Source organism: Phalacrocorax carbo, chromosome 6 (assembly GCF_963921805.1).
Source record: "Phalacrocorax carbo chromosome 6, bPhaCar2.1, whole genome shotgun sequence".
NCBI lineage: Eukaryota > Metazoa > Chordata > Aves > Suliformes > Phalacrocoracidae > Phalacrocorax > Phalacrocorax carbo.
In genome coordinates this window covers 32,276,406-32,301,257 of record NC_087518.1, presented here as the reverse complement: position 1 = coordinate 32,301,257, position 24,852 = coordinate 32,276,406, and the positions used below count along the sequence as shown (strand labels likewise).

Sequence of the window (24,852 nt, the reverse complement as noted above, 5' to 3'; positions counted from 1 at the left end):
CAGAAAAAACAAGTACAGATCAAGTATATTCTTGCAATTAAAACATGCATGTCGGAATTAAGCTGCATCACACAGATTTAAGAATTTTTTGTCTATGATACATAAGAACGTGAAAAATGCCTGAAAGATATAGCCCAAAAAGATCACTTAACATTAAGCAGAACATTAATGAAGAACTATAGTGCAGGATCCATTTTTTAAACCCATAAATGACAGAAGTTAGGCAAAACCAAAAAGAAATGGAGTAGCAGAGGAAAAGCTGCCAAGATGACTCACACACAAAGTAACAAAAATTACTTGAATTGCTTACCGCATATTCTTCTGGTGTAACCTTTAGAACATCAAATACCACTGCATCAAAGCTCTTCTTCAGTTCAGCTGAACCTTTTTCACTCAAGGATTCAGAGCTGCTACTCTTCTGCAGAAACAAACAAAAAACACTGACAATATATTGGTTCTCTCCTCTCTGTTTTTTTTTTTTTACGCTCCCAAAAAGCAAAATTTCTGTTCAAACATCACTGTTGACAGAATTTTTCTATTGGGCAAATTATCAGTTAAAAGCCATTCATTGAACATACTTTCTCCTGACAAAGACTGCTAAAATCAGAGACACTCAAACCGATTTCAATGGATTTCAAATTAGTTCCTCAGAACATAAAAGTTACATTTCATGTATATATACTTAAAGTATACATGTATAATTAAATTCCAATTTTGTTGACAGGAAAGGTAATAACACCACCACCACAGTCCCACTGAATTTCAAACAGAAGAAACACCACTATGGTGCTGAAAAAGACAAGGACTGCCCCAAAAGAAGTTAACAAAGAACAGTACCAATCTCCTCCTGTTTCTCTTAGAAGCATTAGAACTTATAATTACACTGTGAGCTACATATGCATTTCTGTTGAAGACAGCATAAACAATTTTAGTTTGGTTTTTTTAAATGCTAGTAATTAATATTTGCAAAAAAAATACTAGATCCTGAAATATTATTCCATTATTATCTACAACGTAAAGTTTAGCTTCCCTGAAAAATGCAGGTATGGTGCAAAAATTAACACTTTGTATGAAATTAACACTTCCTATTGGTTTCATACGTCTCTGTTGTGAGTAATAGATGCAAACGTATTTTCATTGTCATAAAATACGTGAAAACAATGCATCTGTGCCATGGATAATCACTTTCTCTAGTACGTAGATATAAACCCACATTCTGTTCAGTTGTTACAAGAAAGGTTTTTTCACATTGAGACTGAGATGTCACATCCAGATGTATGCATCACAGCTGAACGCCAGGCATACTTATTTCAGAACTCTGCATACAGCACGCAATCACTTTGCTGTCCCACACTCTCCTCTGAAGACCTGGAAGGCTATGCATGTTTCCTGCTTCTTAGTTTCTTCTCGCTTTCAAAAACCTGGCATAAAGCAAACTCTCAACTAAGAAACAAGAAATGAGACGAGACATGTGGACAAAACCATCACGAAGAACCACAGTTACTACAGTCAATAACTGTACTGCATTTAACGCTTTTTCAGCAAACAATACGTTTGCCTGTAGTACAGTATGACACCTACGTGCTTCAGCAACAGCACAGCCTTGAGGTAAGCCCTGACAGAGCTCCCACAACAGTTCCACTAATACTTTGGAGAGATTTGAGAAAACAAAACTAGTATTGGTGCAGAAAGTTTATTCTCACCATTGCTGGGAGCTCCAGCTCAGCTGTGGCAAGACACACTGAGCACAAAGCAAGACCTGCCTAGTCTTATGCTTGAGACTGATGTATCCTTAAGCACTCTATCCTAACCACCATCACAGGGGGATACCTCCTAGAAAGCTGAAAAGATTCGACTTTGGCCCACATAATGAAGGCACTTTCTGACAGTCTGTGTAATTTTACTGCTAATGTTGAAAGTTTTCAAGATCATGGATATGGGTCACAGACACAACAGGCACATGAACAACTACTTCACCAGATCACTTCTGGTGGAAGCCAAATTTCAGCACTGTTCCGCTGTACTTTCAGTAACACCTGCATCATGTCTGCTGATGCCAAGGCAGGAGCAGAGATAGCACATGGTCACTGATGCTGCAAAATAGTTCTACTGTACTAATGTCTTCTCCTGAAAACCTAACAAAGCAGTATTTTAGGGCTACATTATGTAATTTTACTTTGGCTTCCCACTCACAGAAACATGAACATTTAAACTCCTTGAGAATTCAGTCAGCTGACGTAAACTCTTGTCCATTTTTAAGCACTTGTTATAAGGATGTATAAAGAAAATACATGCTCATTTAATAATCACGTCTCATTTAAGTTACTTTCTTCTAACAGTACCATCTCTCCAAAAAAACTAACTTTGGAAACACCTCCAAAAACTCCAAACCAGACAGGCATTTTCAGTTACTAACATACTTACAGAAACATTTCACTTACACATCCTCCCTCCTCCTGGCTAGCTGACATAGAGAAAAAAACACACCACTTGCTGAAAGCAGATTCATGTAACTTTGCCAAAATATATTTTACTCAGTTTTAATCAGACACCATGCAAATGTTCAATACTATATTGTTGAGTAAAAAGAGAGCTTTCCCCTAAGGAAATTTTTCAGTTGTATGCCAACCAATGGTCAATCAATGATTCATAATACAATGATAATGGAAGTACAAGAATCCATATAAAAACAAACAATGGTCTTGGAGATTGTCAGGATTTAAACAAGAAATCTGGCATTAGTCCTTGGCAGTTCCCTTCATCCCAGTACTACAAGGCATTAAAAAAAAAAAACACCAACAAAAATTTGAAGAGGGAGTGATTTCCAAGAGTTTAGGGGAAAAAAAGAAAACAACCAAAACAGTGTAAAACCAACCAGGTCCTGCAAACCCTCCAACACTGCTAAGAATTTAGGAATCAGTTACACTTTAACAGTTCCCCACATAATCCCAGCAAAAAGAACTCAAGAAGTTTGGTACTAACTTCACCCACCCCGTCTTTTCCTTAACAAGTAGATGGCAAACGGAAAACTATATTAACTTCAAAATAAGAGGCATCAGCACAGGAGGTCAATCTCCATTGCTTGGCTGATACACACGCTCTTAACTCATGAGCTGTTCACTTCTAGAGGGCAGTAACTGGTGGGCAGGAGGGGGACCTGTATTAATGCCTGAATATCATTCAAGAGACAAAGTGAACAACTTATTTCAGCACTACTGCGTCAGACCGCCCCTTGACACACACACACAAGTACCTGTCAAAGAAGGGAACATTTCCCACAGGCTTTGCCAGCCAAGCTTATTGCGCTAAGGGCATCTATTATTGTTAAAACTTGAAAAGAAAAGCTTCTTTGTCTAGATGTGATGAAAGAGAACATAAGAGAGGCAGCTTTGGCTACAGCAAGGCTGTAAATCCTAGCTCATGCTTTATTTCGATATACAAAGGTCAGAACTTCAAGTTATTCATATCTAAACTGGGGCATATGAAACCAACCCATAGAACAAGAATCTGCTGCACCAGATCTGTTACAAGAACAACTTTCATGCTGGTGCATTTTTAAAAATTGAGTACTTATGGACTTAGGTATCCAGTAACTGAGTTTTGCAACCCTTACCTCTGAAGCAGTAGCTGCAATATTAACACTGCTTGACTGTCCGTTCATTAGGTCCATACTGCCCACACCATTAATCTTCAGCCCCGCATTTACAGCAGCAGGATCATCTCCAAGGCAACTGGATAACCATTCCTACAAAGAGCAAAAAAGAATCAGAAGCCATTTTATTCACATTTTAAACAAAATACGTGTCTAAAATCCATAACAAAAATAAAGTACTTTCAAAATGGCTACACCACTGAGGTCCAAACTTTAGATTCAAACACATATTCTAAAGTTACCTACTTAAAAACGACATAAACAACTGAAAGTTCCATTGCAATCCATTACTTACTGGTAGTATAGACTTCCTTTTTGGTACTATTTTCTATATACCAGGTGTCAATATGTAAATGTATGTATGAACCCTAAGTTAAAGTTAGGCCTACAACATTAGTTCATGTATTATTGTTTTCCTTTGATTACCAGCTTTAAAAAGTATATTCCAGATGTTAACTCTATTAGATAACTTTTAAAAGAAGTTATCCAATTATTTCTTATCTTATATGCCTATTCACCAGCTTCAAGTCAGAACTACCACATTAAAAGCAATTTAAGAGTACACATGGAATTTATACTTCCTCCACAAATCACCCGTACTATTGTTTAGTCAAAAAACCCCACACCCAAACTGAAAACAAACAAAAAACCAAACCAACCACACACATGAAAACTCCACATACTAACTTTTAATGCATCCTTGCAAGAATACTATTACTTTTCATTTCTAGAGATAAAAGGCTGCAAAGAAATTGAAACCTTTGGCATCCGGTACAAAAACAGTAAGACTACCCTATACTGGTGTTACAGAGAGAGTAAAAACTAGTTTGGGCTTAAATTTCATAAGATGTTAGTGCCCTCTAGTGTGAAAACGATTATAAATCAGTTTTCATAGGTCTATGTTTATAACAAGCATGACTGTTTTCTGAAGTTATTATTTATGAAATTCACTTTAGGTTTATAGTTTAACTCAGAACTATTACATTGTCTGAAATATAAATGGAGAAGGTAAGTGACAGGTAACAGAGTAATACCACATAAGAGTATTACAGATCTCATACTTAAGACCTCTGTGTAATGAAATAAACAAAATAAACTAATCAAAAAAGCTCCATCTCCAAGTGATCTAAAAACATACATCAGATAAGCCTGGAAGGCAAGAGACTGCAACATCTAAATAAGATACCCTTAAAAAAAAGAAGTAACTTCAAAGCATAATTATAGGAATGCAATACAGAAAGGAAGGCAACCGAATGGGAGCCACACTGCAAATTTCAGTCAAACACTATAGCTCCTACATATTTTTGGGTATTAGTAGTCCCCATCTGAACTACACTGAGCTGTACTTCTGCAGTTCAGAACAGCCATCCACATTCTATCCTTTTTTTTAACTGATGGGACCGTCTCCTTCACAGGACAGAAGATGCTACATTTCACTTTAACATTATATTCCCAGTCCATACGCTACAATTAAAATTGTGTTTCCTTCACTAAAACCACCTTACTGCACTTAGATTTTAGCTGGTATTATACTAGCAGACCATACGAAGGGAAAAATACCTCCTCTTCAGCTTGTGAGTGTCACTGCTGTCCTGTCCTTTCCTTTCTCAATTACCCTTCAGATTATCTTGTGTGGAATATTTCCACATGGTCAACTCCCCAATGCCTCTTTTCTAGAGACTTTTTATTTACTGAACTGAAAAACAAGGAAATAAAACTGTAACTGATGTGTCATAATTTTCATTATTTAGTGACATTAGAGGACAGAGGTGTCACATCTCCAAAACCAGTTTCAGGGCCTCCACATGTTCAAAATGGTACACTTGTCCCAATTTAGTCTTACTCTATGCTGAAAAAACCTACTGTTTAAAAATTTGTGTTTTTTAACCACTGTAATTATAAGGAAAATTGGCACTTGGCACAATTCCATCACTATATGGCCTGTAAATGTATCATACAAAGCCAATCTTAATTGGAAGGTTATACATTTGACCCTTGTCCTACATACACTTCAGTTGTTCCTTTACCCAAACTAACGGGGGGGGGCGCAACAAGTGGGAGAATTAGGGAAGAAGTGTTTCTGACCAAGGAAAAGTGAAAACTGAAGTTTATGGGGTTTTTTGGTGGTTTGGGTTTTTTTTTTTTGCTTTGGTTTGGGATTTTTTGTGGGTTTGGGGTTTTTTTGTGGAGGGATGTGGGTGATGCTATTTTTAAAAAGTATGCATATCACGAAAGATAAACAAGAGTGAACTATTTCCTCTATAAGCAACAGGGTTAAAGACGAGTTTCCTAATGTCTCACACAACCCACAGGCCCTAGCATCTTCCCCCCACCCCATTTCCTAATGCACTCTCTCAAGCCTTACCCTTGGTCCTTTAACATAACAGCTCCAATTTGCTACCTGTTTCCTAAACTATTATGAGTTTTGTTTGCATCTGCCCACCCATTCTGAGTACCAGACAGGTTCTTATTCCTGTGCTGTCTGAGCACAGCACAAGCTCATTCACCTAACAGCAGGCTAAATGGGATCGGTGAGCCTGGCAACCCTGTGGTAGACTTTCCACCTTAGAGGACTGTACCCGGAGGGTACAGCAGTGGTGCACACTGATCCGGCTTTTCCTTTTCTGGGTAGAAACTGTGATGAGAACTGCAACTACTCTGTCCCTTAGTCAAATACAGTTGAAACCAGCCACCATGCTGAGACAAGACTCCAAGGAAGCACATAATATGTTGGGTTTTTTTTTTTAAATAAATAGAAAATCACTTAGAAAAACCCTGCTGCAAAGGAAATGAAGATTACAAAATATAACGTCTGCCAGTGAGGCCGTATCATAACAAAGCTGTCCACCCAATGTTAATTTTGTACCTACTGCTGCATTAAAATAGTATGTTTGACCACATTTATAATTTTTCCCACTTTGTGGAGATACAGTAAGGGGCAGAATGCTATAAACTCGCATTTATCAACTGTAAAGTTCCAGAATTTGCAACATATTTTAAATGTACTTTTGAAAGCTGCATGAGACATGAGAACATCACCACTCCCATAACAATGAAAAGTCACAGCAGCCCTTTTGGCCAGTGTATCATTTAAGACAAATATTGAAAAAATCTTAACACTGGAATAATTAAATTATTTGCTTGCTGTGCTACCCTTCTGCTCAACACCAAAAGAAGTAATAAACAGCAATATCAGAAAGCGATCAACAGCAGAGCTGTTCAGAACACCACAGCTGGATACATGAAATAACTGTCCTCACTACTGCAGTAGTGAGTCACACAGTTTTCACTGCATACCCTGTATATCCAATTACAAAAACTGAATTATATAGAATTCAAACTTCCAGTCTGTTTCTCCTCTTCAATTTAATAAATGCCTTTGTGCTCAGAAACGCATTAGATGTGGAATTGAAAGTGCTTTATATGACGCATAAAATACTTAAGCATACATTTATGCCAACCTGAAGCCTGAACACACTATATGGTATCTTCTTACCTCTTCATGCCAAGCATATTGTACAGTAAAAAGCAAACTAAGAATAGTGATAAAAAGATCATCATACCCAAAGAATGAAAATGTCTAGTCTAAGCTGATTCTCCCGTCTTCAACAAGTGACTTTTCCTGCAAATTCACCCAAGGCTGTATTCGATGATCATTCCATTACAGTGACTGACCTATAAACCCCCAAAATGGAAGGCAGTTCCATGAAGATGAGCAAGGGCAACATGCCCATGAAGCTCCGAATACTGCAGGGTGTTACTGACCACAGCTGTTGCAAAGAAGCTGTCTTTATCTCAGCACAAAGGGGACCAGAGGGTGGCCTTTGTTTTAGATAAACAGCTATGTCAGTTGAGCAGATCATCTGACTATTACAGTTGAGTGAATCAGCTAGTGGTGTAAATGTTTCTCCCTGAGTTCATTAAAAAAGTGGATGTCTCCCTCAGTTAGCTAGAGCAGCATGGGGGGAGTGAGTACATGGCTCGGCCCAACACAGAGTACAAAAATTAAACTACTCACAAAGGAATTTCAAAGACAGCAACAGGCTTGAGCTGTCTTCAACCCATGTATGCCTTCCTGGTGACTGGGGACACCCAACATCGTGACAGTGAGCATATTCTAGAGGTCAGTAACAAGGATCACATTGGTACTGCATATTGCAAATACTGTATTTTGCTCCATTTAACTTGCATTTGTATTGTGATTTCAGTATATTTTCTATCACTCTGCTAAATCAGAAATCCTCTGTAACATCAACTAACTTCAAATAGTAAATCTAATATTAAACATTACACCCTCCATGTGTGGAATATCTCAAGAACCTGGTCAGAGAGTATTGGACTCTGACAAGTGCTTAACAGGACACCTAAGCCTGACTCCCTTCCGCAGCAGAATCCAGGGATATTCTTGTCTCAGCTTAGGTCAAACACCATCCCAAAAATATACTGTACAAACAGCATTTTAAAACCCTAAAATTGCATTTAAAACTTTTTGTCCAAAACAGTACAGAAGCTTTGAGGAAACATAGCCCCAGTACAATTTTACAAATGGCTCAAGAGTCAGGATGACCAAGATTCTCTTTGTTCGTATTCATAATGTCAGTACAAAATGTCAGTTGTTTTGATCACAGATCCCCACAAAGAAAACACAAGTGCCTTGCATGGATTAATCATCAACTATGAATGCAAAGCCACGACCAAATACTTTGGGGACTAAAGCACTGTAAGAACCAAAAGACCAGTTCCAGATTCAACCAACCTGAGCTCCTGATCTTGTGGAAACTCTCATTGGTATTTGACAAACAGTACAGAAAAAACTATTTCTTTCTGTATAAGGAACAGAAGTGTATTGGGCTTCACTGAATCTTCACTCCCCCATGCATCGTACAGGCTAGCTAGATTCAACTATTCCATGCCAGACCTCAAGACACTTCAGTGAAGTCTTGGAGCCACTGACTGAATTCTAATTCCGGATCTGAGCCCTTTGATTCTTAAAAGTATTTCTTTTCTAGCACTGCTTGGCACTTCCTAAATTAACATTGCTTCTAACCACTGAACACAAGGCATAAGGTTCAGTGAAACAGAAATTCAAGTTCTTCAAGCAACTGTGACATTTGCCTAATATGCACCAAGTCGGATCCTTCTGTCTGGAAGTACTTTGTGGAATCACTTCTGTATCTTGGAAGTGCCACTGCCCTTTTGATCAGAAATTGTTAAACACAAAAATAGGCCAATTAATCTACAGCTCCTTACCATAAAGGACTACAAGAAAGAGCCTTTTGCACACTGTAATTCCCACCTTACATGAAGAACGCAAAAATGTTTCTTGTTTTGGATGTTAGGTTCTTGCGCGCTTCCCCCTCTCTGTGGTTTGAGATAGTATCTCTCTGCTAAAAATTCACAACAATATGGCCAGAGTAAATTCAACAATACTGAGAACATGGTAACGTTAAGATGCTGACATTTGAATGCATTCTCCAGGTACTTTTCCCTGAATCTTTAGAAGGCATACGGTTATGAAATACCCTTTATTCTGATTCTGGGTTTTTGGTTTTTTAGATTAATAGAATATGCATTACACTTCCCATAAGATCACTATAGAGATGTTGTGAGACTCACTTCGGTAATGTGTTGCACCTCGAGCAGGTGGGGATACAGGAAATTCTGCTGACCCAAGGCCCAGCACAGACGCCTCACACACCGAGCACGCCTCTTGCTGGTCTGTGGCAGGTGAAGTTCCAGATGTCCTGCTGTACAGCAGCACTGTACTGACCCCAGCTGCATACAAGCTGCCACACACCCAAGCTAACGTTTGGAAGTGGTTCAACACGTCCCGGGGGCACACAGGTGCCAAGGAAGGTTAAGTAAGGAAGACAAAGTGCCCTACCACCAACATATACAAGTACTCATGCCATCTGCCACCAGGGTAAGGGGCTGATCACACTCACAGTTCTTCCCTGCAGTTTGGTGCATGTGCACCTCAATATGCCTAGAAGACCTCTGTACCTAAGGATGGTGTTAGCAAAAGAACATACTACCCAATACTAAAGAAAAAAAAATATCACTTATTTGCCAGGCTGCATGTTGTCTGTTCTGCAACAGGAAAGATTTGTGAAGCAGCACAAAGCTGCACGGTGATAACAAGAGTCATTACAATACTGTAGTGGGGAAAAAAATCCAAGGTACTCTGAGCAGACCACCAGGTTTTTAATGCTCCTAACTTAAAGGGAAATGCATTGCCTCCTTCTCTTGCCCAGAAGCCACTGTTCTTTATTAACTACTTCTCATCAGAACCTCTCAGAGTCCACAGGAGCTATATACAGATAGTAAAACTAGAAACATGTCTAAAGATAGGAAAAAAGTTTGTCTGAAAGGCAAAAAGCAGGGATAACTGCTAAAAAGCCAAACCAACACACATTAAAAAATACAAAACCCACATCTCACATCCAGACAAAACCCACCACACGCAAAAGCATCATAATTAAGCAAAAACTCAGCAAGGAATTGGCAACAAGGCAAACAATGTTCATCCAACTACAGAAGACGACTTTCTCAAGTCAAACCAAATTGCACCTTCCAAACAATATTCTTCAGTTTTACACCCAGCAAATCAAAAAACCCAACTAGGTTACTGCACTGTAAGAATAAAGATAATGTGTACATCATTAAAAAAGAAAAATGAAAGCCACCTGAACACCTGCTTTAATTCAGTTTTCAGTAAGCATGATAATATTAAGAGGTAATGTAAAATAGCAAAACTGATAAAAACAGAAGCTTCCAAAATACAGATTAAATAAAAGCACAAGTAACTTAAATTTCCTGCAGGAGGATGGGTTTATATTATCACTGAAGTTAATCAAATCCCAGGCCTAAATTTTCGCATACTACAAAGTCTCCAATCAGAAGCATGAATCCTGGCAAATCACTTGATAAGCTGCCACTAGCAAAGACTGAGATAAGAGAAGACATGCATGGGGTAGAGGAAAACAGATAGAAGAACATAATATTAGTTTAAGAAGAGATTACTGACAGTTACTAAATATGCAACACCAGTACAAATGTTAGAAGGATAAAACATTTGGAAAGACAGGAAAGCAACATAATACAGGACAAATAAAACTACCTAATGGACAGAAGAATGAAAAAATGCAAGTTAGTCAAATTAAAGGATCATTTGGGTTGATCCTGTAGAATTTCTGCTGCAAATTTCAGCTTATCAGATGGAAACAACTGATACCAATGTTGAAAGCATGAAGCAGGCACATGAGATCAAGGTGTCTGCTTTAGTTATGGACAAATCTCTCAAAATATTTCACAAGAGACCTTCATCCTGTACTCTATGCAGCTCTGGTCACCTGGCTTCCAAAAGATTTTTGAACAAAATATACGCAGAGAAGGGCTTCCAGGTTCCCCGAAAACTCCACTGCAAAAAAGGAGACCTCAGCTTGCTTATGCCAACAAACAGAATTCTGCACAAGGATACACTTGCCATGTTTAAATATCAGAAGGACAAATAAGGAGTTTGAATAAGATGTAAATTTGTGCTCAAAATCAGAGTACAGCAGTTGGGTCCTGTAATGGCTTCCGTAAAACAGAACTAAAAGCTAAAAAACCAGACTCCTTCCTGAGAGAAATCGTGTCATATGGCACCTGCACTGTCAGTATAGCTAACCCAGTAACAGACTCCTTTTTCCATTTGTTTGATTAGTCCTGCTGCAAACTCAAAGCACTTCTGTACTCATACAACTCAACCACTCAAAGTTATGTCACACATCCACTCTTTCCCTAAGCATCTGTTGCACAACAGTCACAGTAGTACCAGCTGTTTAAGCTCCAAGACAGGTGAAATTAGAATCCACAGAATAACAAGTAGAACAAAAACCCATGTTATTAGGTTTGACAAGTAAGCTTTTAAACGAAGCTCTTTTTTAATTTAATATGGTCCTTGATTTAGATTCTCTTATCCTAGAAAAGGCTTCACCTGGACAAACAATTAAGGGAAATTATTATTCTTTTTTAAGACAACACTACCCACAGAGCACTATATGTGCACTCACGTTCTGGACAACAAAATCATTTATTGCTGCTTTTATGCACCTCATTCTCCGGCTTCGGGTGGGAAGGGAGAGAGAGGAAAAAGAGAGATAACATTAAGGCAATACATAGTAAGGCTCTGTCTTATTCACATCTTTCTCAGTTTCCAGCTATCAAGATACCTTCTTTACGGTGCTCCAGTACCCGGTGCTCTCCTCTAATCTCAAGAACTGGTACAACATGTAGCTTCCATTTCCTCAGATGAGATAAAGAAAAAACCTCAAAAATCCAGGAGAATATCCTTCTCCAGGACACAAGCTACTTGTTTACCAAATCCTATTACAGAAATCAAACTATTAGCTCAGTTTGTAATCAACTTGCAAAAACAATGAAAGAAGTTCTGCTCAAAATTTAAGTTTTTTAAAATCAATTACACAGAAATAGGAAGGAGATCCTTACCATTCTGTCTTCCACCACTCAAAAGCCAGCTACACTCATTGGACTGACTCAGAGCCAAGAGTTAACTGGTAGACACCGTAGCACAAGGCAACAAACTTTAGCACTAGCACGGGTACACAGCTGCAAGCAGTAGCAGATCCTGGCCCTCACACAATGCGGGCATGAATCAAGCAGAAGGGAAGAATCATTGCAGGCAACAAATGCAGTAAGCCAAAAATGTGGGCATGTGTACGTGCTATTTCAGCTTAGCCTGGGGTGGCAAGAGGTTTACTTTCTTCCAACAAAAGATGTCTCCAGCAGAGTTTGAGTTGAAAGACAAAAATGTAGGTTCATTAAGTAAATAACTGCACAAAGGCTGAAGAAGCTTCTGTTCACAAACTGCTTACAAATTATCAGGTTCCCAGAGCTTCTTTCTTCAGAGATCACCTACAAGTCTCTATTCTGTTTCGTAGTTCTTTAGAAAGGACATTGCACAGAACAACGTTTTATTCCTTTGGATCTGGCAATTATTTCACAGTCGCTGTCAGAATGGACTGAACATCTGAAGTTACAATGTATGGTTTGTTTTTCCTCCCATACACCAAAACAGTAAGTATTAGGGAACCAAATTATTTTAGCACAGGAAGTAAGTATATCAAGTATAATAAGGTTTTGCCCTCCTCAGTCTCCCTCTCCAGAATTCAAGCCTACTGACAGTTTAGCCTGTTTGAGCAACATTTCTTCGGGTATCTGAAAAAGAAATCCAGGCTTGCTTAGTCAGGAACAGGAAGAGGATCCCACCTTGCCCCAAATACACAAAACATGAGAAATCATAACCTAAAGACATTTTTGAAAGAGCAACTACTGATATTTATTTCGATGAATAAGAAGTAAAGAGAGAAGAAAATAAATAGGAATGATTTAAACTAGAAGCAGATACTTTTAATTAATTAGGCAATTCTTTAACATTATAACCTTTCCACAACTGGCTTTTCCAAGACTCCCACCACATGGCTATGTAGCTATCAGTTTTGTTTGCAAACAAGAGTAGTAGTAAATGATTGACGTCATGTTTATTAACTGATGCTCAGTTTGCAAAATATCTTTGTTATAGGTTAGGTGTGCAGGCAGGGTATTGGTGGAACTCACAAAGGAAGAATACATCTGTGGACAACATTCTGAACAGAGAAGTCATACTTCAGGAGCATGGAACAGTGCAGTACTGAATGCTGCTAGCATGAACTTCAGGATCCAAATATTCGTTTCAGAGTTACTCAGATCCACAGTTTTGCTTTTTTTCTGGATAATGCAACCACCACATGAATAGGGAAGAATTATAGACTGTACATCAGCAAAAGTATCACAAGACGCTCACTGTGAAAAGTCTCCAGAAGTTGCCTTTTATATTTAGTTTTATGGTTTTTAATTTTTTTAATGTTGCTGTATTTAAAACAAAAATTCTAGCAGAGGACAAACTTGAAGAAAAATCATAACCATCTACAAACGGACCCATGTGTGTGGCATACCTTCTCTTGGAGTAGAAAAACTACTTCACAGGAAAAAGCTTTACAAAAAATATTTAAATAAAATTTTATGTGCAACTGCACACTTGCAAGTTATGAAACAGAGATGACAACTGACAGCATGAGCTTTGTTACTGTCAATGGGCTACAGGAACTCTGTCACCAATCACCACAAAAGCACATACAAGAAAAACCAGTGATAAAAACTGAGGGTCTAGACTGAATATTCTTTGTAAACCTAAACTTCACATGTGGATGTAAAGAAAATTCAAATATCCATGCAAGCCATTGAATACACTTCTGTAGGCATTAAGCACTAGAGTCAAAATCAAAAACAAGATTATCAAAACATATTAGGATAGATTTTTAACGAGCAAGAAATGACGAAGTACCAGCTGTTGCTGAGTAACAGCTTCCAAATCCACAGAATTAGAGACTCGGTACATACACCTGCCTCACCTGCACACTCTTCGTACAGTAAGGCAACGAAGGTTTACATTTAGGAAAAAGGCAGCAAAACTCCTCCCACACAGTATGCCTCACTTTACCGTTCATTAAGAACAAAATACGGTTGAGAGATCATTTTACTGTTGTTTTTCAAAAGCCATTAGGAGACAGTGAGGACCTTCTGCAACAAGACGATATTTTAGTGTTTTAAAATTCAGCTTTGAGAGAGATGAGTACAGTCCTTGTCAATAACACCTGCGATGACAACATTTCAACCATGTTCTCTATAATAATTCTTTTTTTAACATCATTCATCAATACGGAAGTTTGCACTGTTGCTATAGAAGTGGCACTAACAGGAAAAATATCTAACAGCATATGAATTGCCTATATTTGGTATGATGACTGTTATGTGGAACTACAATAGACATTTAGGGAAGAGAACTGGATTTCCTGCCTGTGCCACTATCCCGTGTTTGACTTGACACACTCCCATAAACAGAGTATCCGACTTCTATAAGCAAACCGGTTTGTTATCCACTCAAGCATCCACATCTTTCCCACATTCCTAACTCCCTTTGGAAGGGCCTCAGGAAATCAGGCGACTAATTAGCGAGCAGGTAAAGACCCAAATACCAATAGTTTAATATTAAATACTTTTCTTCACCCAAGACCAGTCAATAACTGCTGACCACCAAAGCATCTGCCTAATAAAACATGATACAGAATCTGAGCAAATCCAAGTTAATTCACACAAATCCAGGACTCAAGCCAAATGGATGTTGGGACCTTATTTTAAATGTTTAAGAACAACCAGATAAATCCACAGAGGATTTGTCAGCTGGCCCAACCAGGTGTCAATGACCTACTCAAAGCACCTGAAATTGGAGACTACGCATATATTTACTTCAACTGAAATAATTTAGAGTGAACATTTTCATGAAGGAGGACAGCATATTTTTAAGATGGTATCAGACTTTTTTCTTGTTATCAAAACAGAAACTTAGAGGATATTGCAGGGAAATCTCGTCTCTTTAGATACTTAAGGCAGACAGGAATTTATTTGAAGGCCTGGAACCTTACAACTTGAGCATTAACAACAACAGCTGAATCACCAGGAAAACCTAAATGCGATTTCAGGTAAATGGACAGCATAAATGAGAGCCCTGCTGGAGCTATTTCTAAGCCATCTATCTACATTATTGATGAAAGGATCTGCTCCAAAGAAGGAATAACATAATAAATATCTACAGAGCTTGTAGAACTTGTATAACTGATGTGGAATGCAATGTTTTCCAGAAGACATCAAAAAGATAATGAGATGTAGCACAAGCATCAATGTGAAGAGCATAGGTGGCAAAGCATGAGAATCAACTATGCAAAAACATTTGTATACCTCTACCGGTAGTAAAGGCAAGCCTCAAGTTCTTGCTACAAAATAGGAAGAGAGACAAACTGCACAGGAAAGGTTAATGATAAAAATTCTTTACAGCACACATGGCAACTTTAAACTATCCAGGGACCAAGGAAATCAAATAATTTCTCAATTTACTTCCTAACGAGGTAGAGGCATGCTATTTTGTCCGTGAGCCATGCTTCAAATGAGGAATGCAAAAATCACTAACTGCTAAACAGGTGCATATACCCTTTCGCTCTACACTGGGTTAAGTAGCAATATGATCAACAGGCCAGGAAAGGAGAACACAAACCTGGACACAGTTTACTGGCATTCAAGAAGTTAAGAGACAAGATGCACGTGTACGCACAATGCTGATTGCATGGTTTGATAGACACAGAAAGGCTGTAAACACTTAAGCCAAGTGAGAACAGCTAAACATGCTCAAAGCAGGGGCAAGCATCTTCTAGATCTCACGGAAAGCATGAGGAATCCTGCAATTTTCATATGCCTCTAAGAGCATGGCAACTGCTGACAGAATAACAGCATTTGCTGATCTTTTGACAATTTAGGAGTCAAGTCCAGCTCTTTTTTTTTTTTCCTTTAACTAAAATTCTTAAGGCAGCAATACAGGACATGACAGGGTCTCAAAGAAGTGTTGTATTTTCATTTAGGTGAGGTGAAGAATTAGCTTTCATTTGTTTGTGGAGAATGGCTACTCTCGGTTGCCACAAAGTCCACCCCCACAAAGATTCCAGTATGCCTTCAATACAGTCTGTCAAGCAGGATTTTGAAGATTATTCCAGCACTATGAACTCAGCACAGTAAGTTCACAAGTGATATCCTATCCAAATTCTATTTGGATATTTGAGATATTCAGTGGGTCACTTAATAATTATTACTCAAACATATCCTTCAGCTTATGCAGTGCAGCTGTGTCCATTGCTGCCAAATCAATGGATGAATGCATTAAAAATTTATTTAAGTGCAGAGATGTGCAAGCTGAAAACTTGGGTCCAAGAGCAATGACAGAGAGAGAGCCTGTACACAGAATAGTTTTGACAGAGGTTTGGAGAAGAATGGTGTTTTGAATGTAAATCCACTGTCTTACAGCAGATAACAGTATTTCTTCTTAAGGAAATCATGCTGTTGAACAGTTCATTTAGCTAAAAAGAAAATTACATTCATCTTTGTGTTAATCTTTTAACTGATACAAAGTAAATCTAGAATGCTATAATGCAAGAAAGTCCACACCATGAGATGGCAGGTGTCTCAGCTAGGAACACAAAAAACATTATTATGTGACCATTAAGTGATGTTAAACATACCATTAAAAAGCTCACAGAATGGCACCTTCCAGAAAAATCCACTATAAACGGCTACTTCAGTTAGTACAAACAGCTGAAGTCTCTCATCTTAGCACACTGATGAGAAAACGCTTTGCTTTCCTTTCTAGGATGACCAAAACCATCACAGTGCTAAAACAAAGGAGTAGTGCAAATCTTGGGGAAGTCACACTTAGAACAAAAGCTAAGGATCCTCAGATCCTAAAACACCTACCAGGTAAGTTTTTCTGTTCTCTTGCAGGAAGTTCTGGCAGAAAGCCTTGCAGGAGTTCTGTCCTAAATTTTTTTCATAATTTTTTTCCCCTTCTACAGAGAGGGGATCTTCTGACCCAGACTAATCAATAGCACTGGCTTACTCTTAAGCAGCCAGGAGTAGCCATTCTCGACTAACAAATGAAAGCTAGTTCTTCACCTCATCTAAATGAAAATACAACACTTCTTTGAGACCCTGTCATGCCCTGTATTGTTGCCTTAAGAATTTTAGTTTAAAAAAATGCAGCCACCCAAATAAATACACAGCTTGGCCAAAACAAGCTTTTTTGCTGTCACACAAGATTCACCTTGAGCAGGAGGAAAACACATGAAAAGAAAAACCATGACTAATACAAAGAACTGAAAGGTTCAGAGTTTTTAAATATTTGAAATCAATAGCCTAAGTTACAATTTGGACAAGGATTTGATACTGCTTCATCATTACTGACATTAAACCATCCTTGTCCTGGAGGTACAAGGAAATCTGTCACCATAAGAAATTAAGTGGACGCTGCACACCAAACATGGAGTAGCCTTGCTTGAAATTACAAAAAAAAAGCCCAGGGAAGAAGAAAAAGCTGTGCTGGGAAACAAACTGAGCTGGGAGAGCTGGACAGGGAACCCAGTTGCCAGCAGGACGTTTTATTGCCCTGCAGAGGCAGATCACAGCCCATAGGCTGCCAGGTGGAGAACCCTGTTGTGCAGAATCACGTGCATTTTTAATGCCCATTTATTGTGAGTTTAAGACAAGTTACCTTATCACTGCAATACTGCAGCACAGAATTAATTTGATTCCTGGTTCAGAAACTGAGTACTTTACCTTGCAGTATTTTCAAACAGTTCTACTAATAAACTGTCTTTGCCATGCCCTGAGCAACGGTGTGGACTAGATGACCCCCAGGTGTCCCCCCCTAAAGTATTCTGAATCTGTACTTTAAAGAAAACAAAAGGCATTAACAATCTAATTAAAACAGTGTGTTAGATTCAGAGAAAAAAGTAGTATATCCAAATATTGTGACCAAGCAGAATCAAACCACACAATCTACTTCATTTTTTGCTTTCTCGATGATGTGAATTTTATGTAAATTTTTTCGATTCCAAAGAGTGTGGATAAACATCATGTTCAAACAGATCTCAGCTTTTTTCATATTTGATTCTCCCCTTATTTCCTTCTAGGAAGATCTGGTAAAATTTGGCTTCAAGCCTCCAACAAAAAAATTTTACTTCAAAATAAGTACAAAGAATATCCTGCAGAACAGTCACAGAAAGCTCTTTTTAAACGCATCACTTCAAGCAATCAACTCATGGCATGGGTACATTCGCCTAGCTAGGAAAAGCAGCACTGTGGTGGATATTCAGCTGGCCCAGATGATGTTATTCATGTGGCTTCTCCCCTCCAACATTAACAAGCACCAGAGGTAGATCACAGCCCATTTTGTCCTTCCTGAAAAACCACCAGAGACAAGACTGCCAACATGCATTCACAAGTTCAGAGGTGAGAACACCTGTAGACCCCAGAACAAGAAATGAAGTGTACTGGTGATGGAAGGCCACAATCCAGGAGAGGTCCCAGCTTTTCTTTCCTATTCATGTTGTGAGATAAGAGTCCAATGCGCAAGTAACAGCAGATCAGATGGGTATCATGGAGGGGCAGAAGCAAAGACAGAGAACACAGCCCTATCTGCACCCACTTATCCTAGCCCTGCTATGTGTTTGACAAGACGTTTCACTGTGTTTTGATACTCAGTGATACTGTAACACTTCATGGTGTCACCACAGTGAGAGATTCAACTGGAATTTGGAAAATCTGAACTACAAATAATTAGATGAAAGAAAAATACATTAATAAATTCTTTCACCATTGAAAAAATGTATTTTAACTAAGTTCAGATGTTTTAGTGTTGTCTCAAAGCCAAGATCATCCGTGTTAGTGAATAGTTAAAAAAAAAACAAAAAAAAGAAAAACCACATGAATTAGTAATTCATTTCCCCATTCTATACAACCAGGAAGTGAGTTGCCTCTTACCTGCTAAATGAATGGCTGAAAAAGCCAATACATTGCCTGCACTTTGAAAATACTTTCATTTTCTATTAGTTTCATATTCAGCTTGCCAAGTTGGGGGGGTCCATTTTGGTCAGGAATGTTATTTACACATAAAGGAGAGCCTGCCACATCACAAGTAGAGTATTGGTACCTTACTGCTGAAGTATCACTGAAGTCACTAGCCACAACATGGTTAGTGTTATTTTGGCAGGTGGTACGCTTCTGAAACAGCTTTATCACTTAAAAGCCAAGAGACTTTAATAAGCTACACAAAACTTATCTTCCGCTGCCTCCAAGACAACACAAAAAAAAATCCTCAGTGAAAACAGCAAACGTAGCTACCAATTTAAATGCAATCTTCATATAGTGATTTACAAGATCTTTCCAATATAAGAATCTAGTTTTTCATAAACAGAGTAGGGCTTTCCAGCTGAGCTGCATGTGGCTAGTAAACACTGTAAATCTGACAAAGCTATCAAATAGCAGGCAGTGGGGCCACTCTACCACAGAGACTGCCACGTAAGCCAGCTCCCTCACTGAGGAATGAAGCAAACAACATCATTCACTCTGGGACCCAAATGTATGCTCAATCCATCCCCATCCCCAAAAAAAGAACACAATTTGCAAATGGCATCTCCAACCTAAGCAAGACTGGTTTCTCTTCCAAGATGTTATTTCTTATTTTGAGGATCGTTATGCTAAAAAGCATCAGCCTCCTCTGCATTAGAGAAGACGCCAATTATGAATTCCAAAAGATTGCGCTTTTCTTCCTGTAAGCAAAGCACTTCTACCAACATTAGGAGAACCATAAATACAGAAAAAGCCGCAAATACTGAGCAGCTAGACTGATAAGATCATAGAAATGCACCCTATTGCCCTAGGGAAAAAAGATATCAGATTCCATTAATGACCTGGAACGTAATAGGGAAAGATGACACCAGAGAATGAGACCAGCAACAAAAACTTCAGTTGACGAAGCCCATCATTTCTCCTCATCTTCCCTCCCTCACTCCAACAAGTAAAATCAAGAAGATAACTATGACATTCAGTACCAGTCCACACAGAAACCTGACACCTTAAAGCAACACAGAAACTCCAGCACATCCCAAGACAGTAAGTAAACTCTGTCTGTTTTTTCCTTTTCCCTGGAGAAATCTCTCTTCTGTCCATGTCCTTTAGCAGCTTTACTGCCTGATTCTGTTTTCCAATTAAGACTATCACTTCAAGGAGAGAGGAATAAAAAGTATGTAAAACCATGGATTTTTTTTTCTAAGTCATGAAAATAGGAGCTAGTTTTTTGAAAAAAAAAAAAAACAACAAACAAGTTACAACAGAAATAATTACTTAAAACCCTCAACTTCTCTACAATATCTTTGTTTACAAATAAAGGAGGGATTTAACAAAAGTTGTCTTGCTAAACTACTGCACCCACATCTTTCATCTTAGCTACTTGCATTATTTATTAAACAAGCTTCCCTGTTGAGCAGTATCACCTAACATAGGGTAACTAGATTTCTATGTCTATCTAACTTAGCATAACACAAATAAGACACCTCTGAATTATCATATCACTATATAGATCTGCACAATGGATTTCACATTTTCCGAAGTTATCCTTCATAAAAGGCTTTTTGGCCACAGCAATACACCTTCAATTAATGTCTTTATTGTCTTATAACTAAGCTATAAAATTCGGATTAAGAATTATTCCTCAACAAAACTGTGTCAGGCCTCAAATCATTACTTTGGACTTAAAACAAGCACATGCTCTAAGCTTCCACACTCATGGACATTTCTGTTTTCTGCCATAAGCTAAGTGAACTGAACAGGGAAGGCACACAATTTCACAGGACAAAAAGCCCCCAAGATTTTTACCAAGTTTCTCTAAATGCCCTGGCATAACATCACCTTAAATATTTTAAAACTTGCCATCGTACATGCAAAAAATAATTTGGAAATATGTAACAACAAATAACGTGGATAGTTGTTCTCCTTCTCCTAGTCATACAGCATTTGTTACCGAAAAGAGAAGACACTAAAGCAGTTCTGACTGCTAGTCTCTAACCGAATTTTTAGACATCTCTAACAAACCGAAGTCCCAGAAAGCTAGCCAGAGTACTTCTTTTAGAAGTTAAATTACCTTATCTGAAACATGAACTAGGTCCTATTGAAGAAGCCTATCCACCACTAAGACAGCTTCAGGAGAGAGTCAAGATTGACTTTTCAGAAGTATTAAAACACAAGTCACAGCATGAAATGCAGGTTGAGTTCAGTCATCACACAGACCCTATCCACATTAAAAAAAATGCATCAGCAAGTTAATTAAGTACAAGGGCAAGCCATTACATGCAGACACTGAGGAAGCACTATCTGCAAGCAGGTCCTAAAGCACGCTATCTGCTTATGAAAAGCTGCCATTCCTCAAAGGTAAAACAGTACTGTACCTCAAAAGTAGTTTTTCCACTTCTTTAATATCACTTTAATATGCCTTCAACTTCATAAAAAATTGTGCATCCAGCACCCACCTCAAGTGAAAACAGTATCAAGCTTGCCTTTTTCGTTTTATCTCCTGACTACAATTTGGTTAATGTGATTTTCCTCCCTAACTGCCTTCTGGGTGGACACTTTGAACATTTTTTTAATAGGTATTGCCATTATAGCTAAGCAACTTCCACCAATAAAATAACTTTCTGCCAGCAGAGCTAGATCTAGACAAGGGCTTTATGCAGTATGGAGGGAAAAAAAAAAAACACAACACACAAAACACCAAAGAATCACAGTTTCACAATGCGATTAGATTTGGTACATTTGTAATGATGACCTTGTCCAACGTAACACAATACTTACTGGCTTAAAGTACCATTAAAAATTACCTATTACCACAACTGGAAATGCTGTACGCTAGGCTGGATCAGAAAGTTTTTACCCACTAGTAAGGAGAAAAGCACTTCTAGCAAGGCATATATATCACTAAGAACATCAACATCTATTATCAAAGAGTTACCTGGCAAAATCTGTTCAAAATAGGCCCAGACTAGGAGGAGGAAAAAAAGTTTAGAAGAAATTATGTATCATCAGTAGGGCAATCAGCCAGCACAGGGTGGCTAACCAAGCACTTTTCAAACCAGAAGTAGCAAAAACGTTTCTACTACAGAGGGACATTTGCTATTATCATATAAATAAAATGGAAAACAGTTTCATTAGAAACATCACACTTGACACCATCCATGCATGGCATAGTCAAAAGTCATAATAATAATAAAGCCCTATACCCAAGTAATGTTTAACCTGCAAGGCCCAGGTTTTATCTGCCCTAACAAACATCTCAAGTTTCAGGCTGCTCACTGCCCTCGACATTCATCATTCACAGAAGCACTGGGTTAGTGTGTAGCTGAGAGGAAACCTCACTAAGCCTTTGGTAATTTTGCACTCTGAGCTACAGAAGATACTTGAAGATCACATCAACTGCATGGAAGGACTGAAGTCAATAGATTCTACTCTTATAGATTATTCCTTTCTAAAATGTCTGTTGGTGTATTTCCATAAAAGTTTGATCAATAAGAATAGCACAATTATTTAAAGGTACTTACCAGACAAGCCTGACAACTATTGCCCAAACAAATTGGTCAGTCTAAGAATACATGACTATTATTCCAAAAATAAATGAGATAGCTGCCACTACTCAGGTATACATACCAATAAAGCACATGGGAAAACTGGCTGGTAAACAAAGACAAGGCTGTTGGCAGAGCACTCTGGACTCACTAGCCACAGCCACACAGTTCAGGTGCCCTTTAACCACACAGAGAAAGTTAATTATGTGACAGAGTAGGAGAGGAAATACAAGGATTATGAGTCATCCACTTAACTATATGCTTTATCAATGCACCTCATGATATTAGAGTTACTAATTAGCAACAGCACAAAAGTTATGCATTAAGGGGAGAGAGAGTAGTCCAAATCTTTGGGCCTTTTTTTGTTTTATAGTTTTGGCACTTCAAACAATTTATGTGCATTTTGAAATCCAAAACATACACTTAAACTATGCAACGCCACCAGCATTCTAACACAGCACATGACTAAGTTGACTGCAGATGCCTTTGGAATTCAAGTACTTCACAGGTTTCTGGATTAGTTTTTGCTTGATCAGACAAACAGCTGTATTAGCAAGTTTCCAGTAACACCATCACCATTCCCAACTCACTCCACCAGCCTATTGTAAAAGGTGCAACGACTTCAGTTTAGCTCTATGGAAAAGGCATTTTCAGAAGTGTCACAAGGATCCCGTAATACCTCAAATATTTCTCCATGAAATCTGAAACAAAGAAGTTTTCCCCAAGTTTTCAGACCTGCAAACCCAGCTAGGGACTCAAGATAGCATTGAGCTTATGCTCTAATGCCAGAAGTCTGCACTCCACAAGCTCAGCTATAACAAAAGGAACAACTGATCCACTTAATTTCAGCCAATTCATGGGAACTCCAATTTTGTACTCGCCAGTCATCTCCACCACTTTTTCCATTCCTTTCTCTGCCATGACATCACTGCAAGATTTTGTATGGCTGAAGAATAAACAGTTTGGGAGGACTATCAAAATGAAAAATAAGGCAAGGCGGGGGGAAAACCCGAAAACAAAAGTGTTAATTTCTTAGCCGCATATGTTCCCTGATGCAATTCACTCTACTAGTATCTCTGCCAGAACAGTGTGAAAAGCAAGCAGTGAATAAATAAGCTGCCCCACTGCATGTGGGATCACAACCTAATTCAATTACAAACCAATTTAAGTTAGTTACAACTGTGGAGGACCCCAACATTATCAAACAAGTAACGGAACTTAACAGCAATTAGAAGATCAAAATAACAACTTGGCAGTAAACCAAGAGGACTAGAAATACAAGCTTCTAGAGAGTTAATAAATTTCAGTTTTACATGGAACTAACAAGTCACAAGTCCACCTGTGCTCACGTGCCTCTTCAGATCCAAATTCAGGCATGAAGCTTACAAAGAAAAACTTGTAAATTGAAACTTTCAGCTTTTCATTGGAGGCTTCTGCCTGCCTATACATTCACCTGAAAAGGCTGAATCACAGCAGAAAATGTGCTTTGTACTAGTCCTGTTTATTCACTTATTGGTCCAACTCCAGATGCTGTGACATCATACCACTTATTCTAAATCTAAATGAAAATATAATACTATAGTTTAGTCAATTATCCCAAACCCTGGGCACCTTAATAATGTGATAAAAGCAATCCAATTTACAAACTGCATTAAGATTTCTTTTTCAGGATCTCTGCCAGTTTTATCTAGCCACTATTATCTAAAATAGACACCTTCAACTTTTAAAAAAGATCAATACTCTTCTTCCCCAGCGTGATCAATCTGAGCCCATCTCAATGAGCAGAGCAAATTCCATAGTCTCAAAGCTGTCCCTTAATGAATAATGAGGGAGGCACAAATCAAAGAGCTTTTAATGCCACACTGCTACAGCAATGGCCAGGGAGTTGATAGCCAGTCCTAAGTCACTTCAGACTTCATTGATTGCTGCCAATACCACAACTCCATTAGCGGAAAAAGAAGTAACACGTACATATCCCAAAGCATCAGTGCCACTGACTGCCATTGAGACGGCTCCAAAGCCAGCAAAACCTTCTGCACCACATTTTCCCTCCAAATTACTTGAAAACAGAGTTACAGCACGAAAGCCAGCATATCTCAAACTCCTCCT

At 38.4% G+C, this 24,852-nt stretch overlaps 1 protein-coding gene across 9 annotated transcripts in view; it reads right to left on the bottom strand.

Annotated features, from left to right (window-relative positions):
- RALGPS2 (Ral GEF with PH domain and SH3 binding motif 2) overlaps positions 1-24,852 on the bottom strand; it is a 157,057-nt gene that overhangs the window by 101,014 nt on the left and 31,191 nt on the right. For 7 of the 9 annotated variants that reach the window (XM_064454463.1, XM_064454465.1, XM_064454466.1 and 4 more), the window contains exons 2-3: positions 3,614-3,745; positions 311-418 (exon numbers count right to left, since the gene is read on the bottom strand). In XM_064454463.1, the coding sequence (XP_064310533.1) occupies positions 311-418; positions 3,614-3,670 (165 nt within the window). In that variant the 5' untranslated portion in view covers positions 3,671-3,745. Of the gene's footprint in view, positions 1-310; positions 419-3,613; positions 3,746-5,212; positions 5,322-7,215; positions 7,291-24,852 lie in introns of those variants that run through there. The other 2 variants (XM_064454472.1, XM_064454470.1) reach the window with 2 other exon arrangements.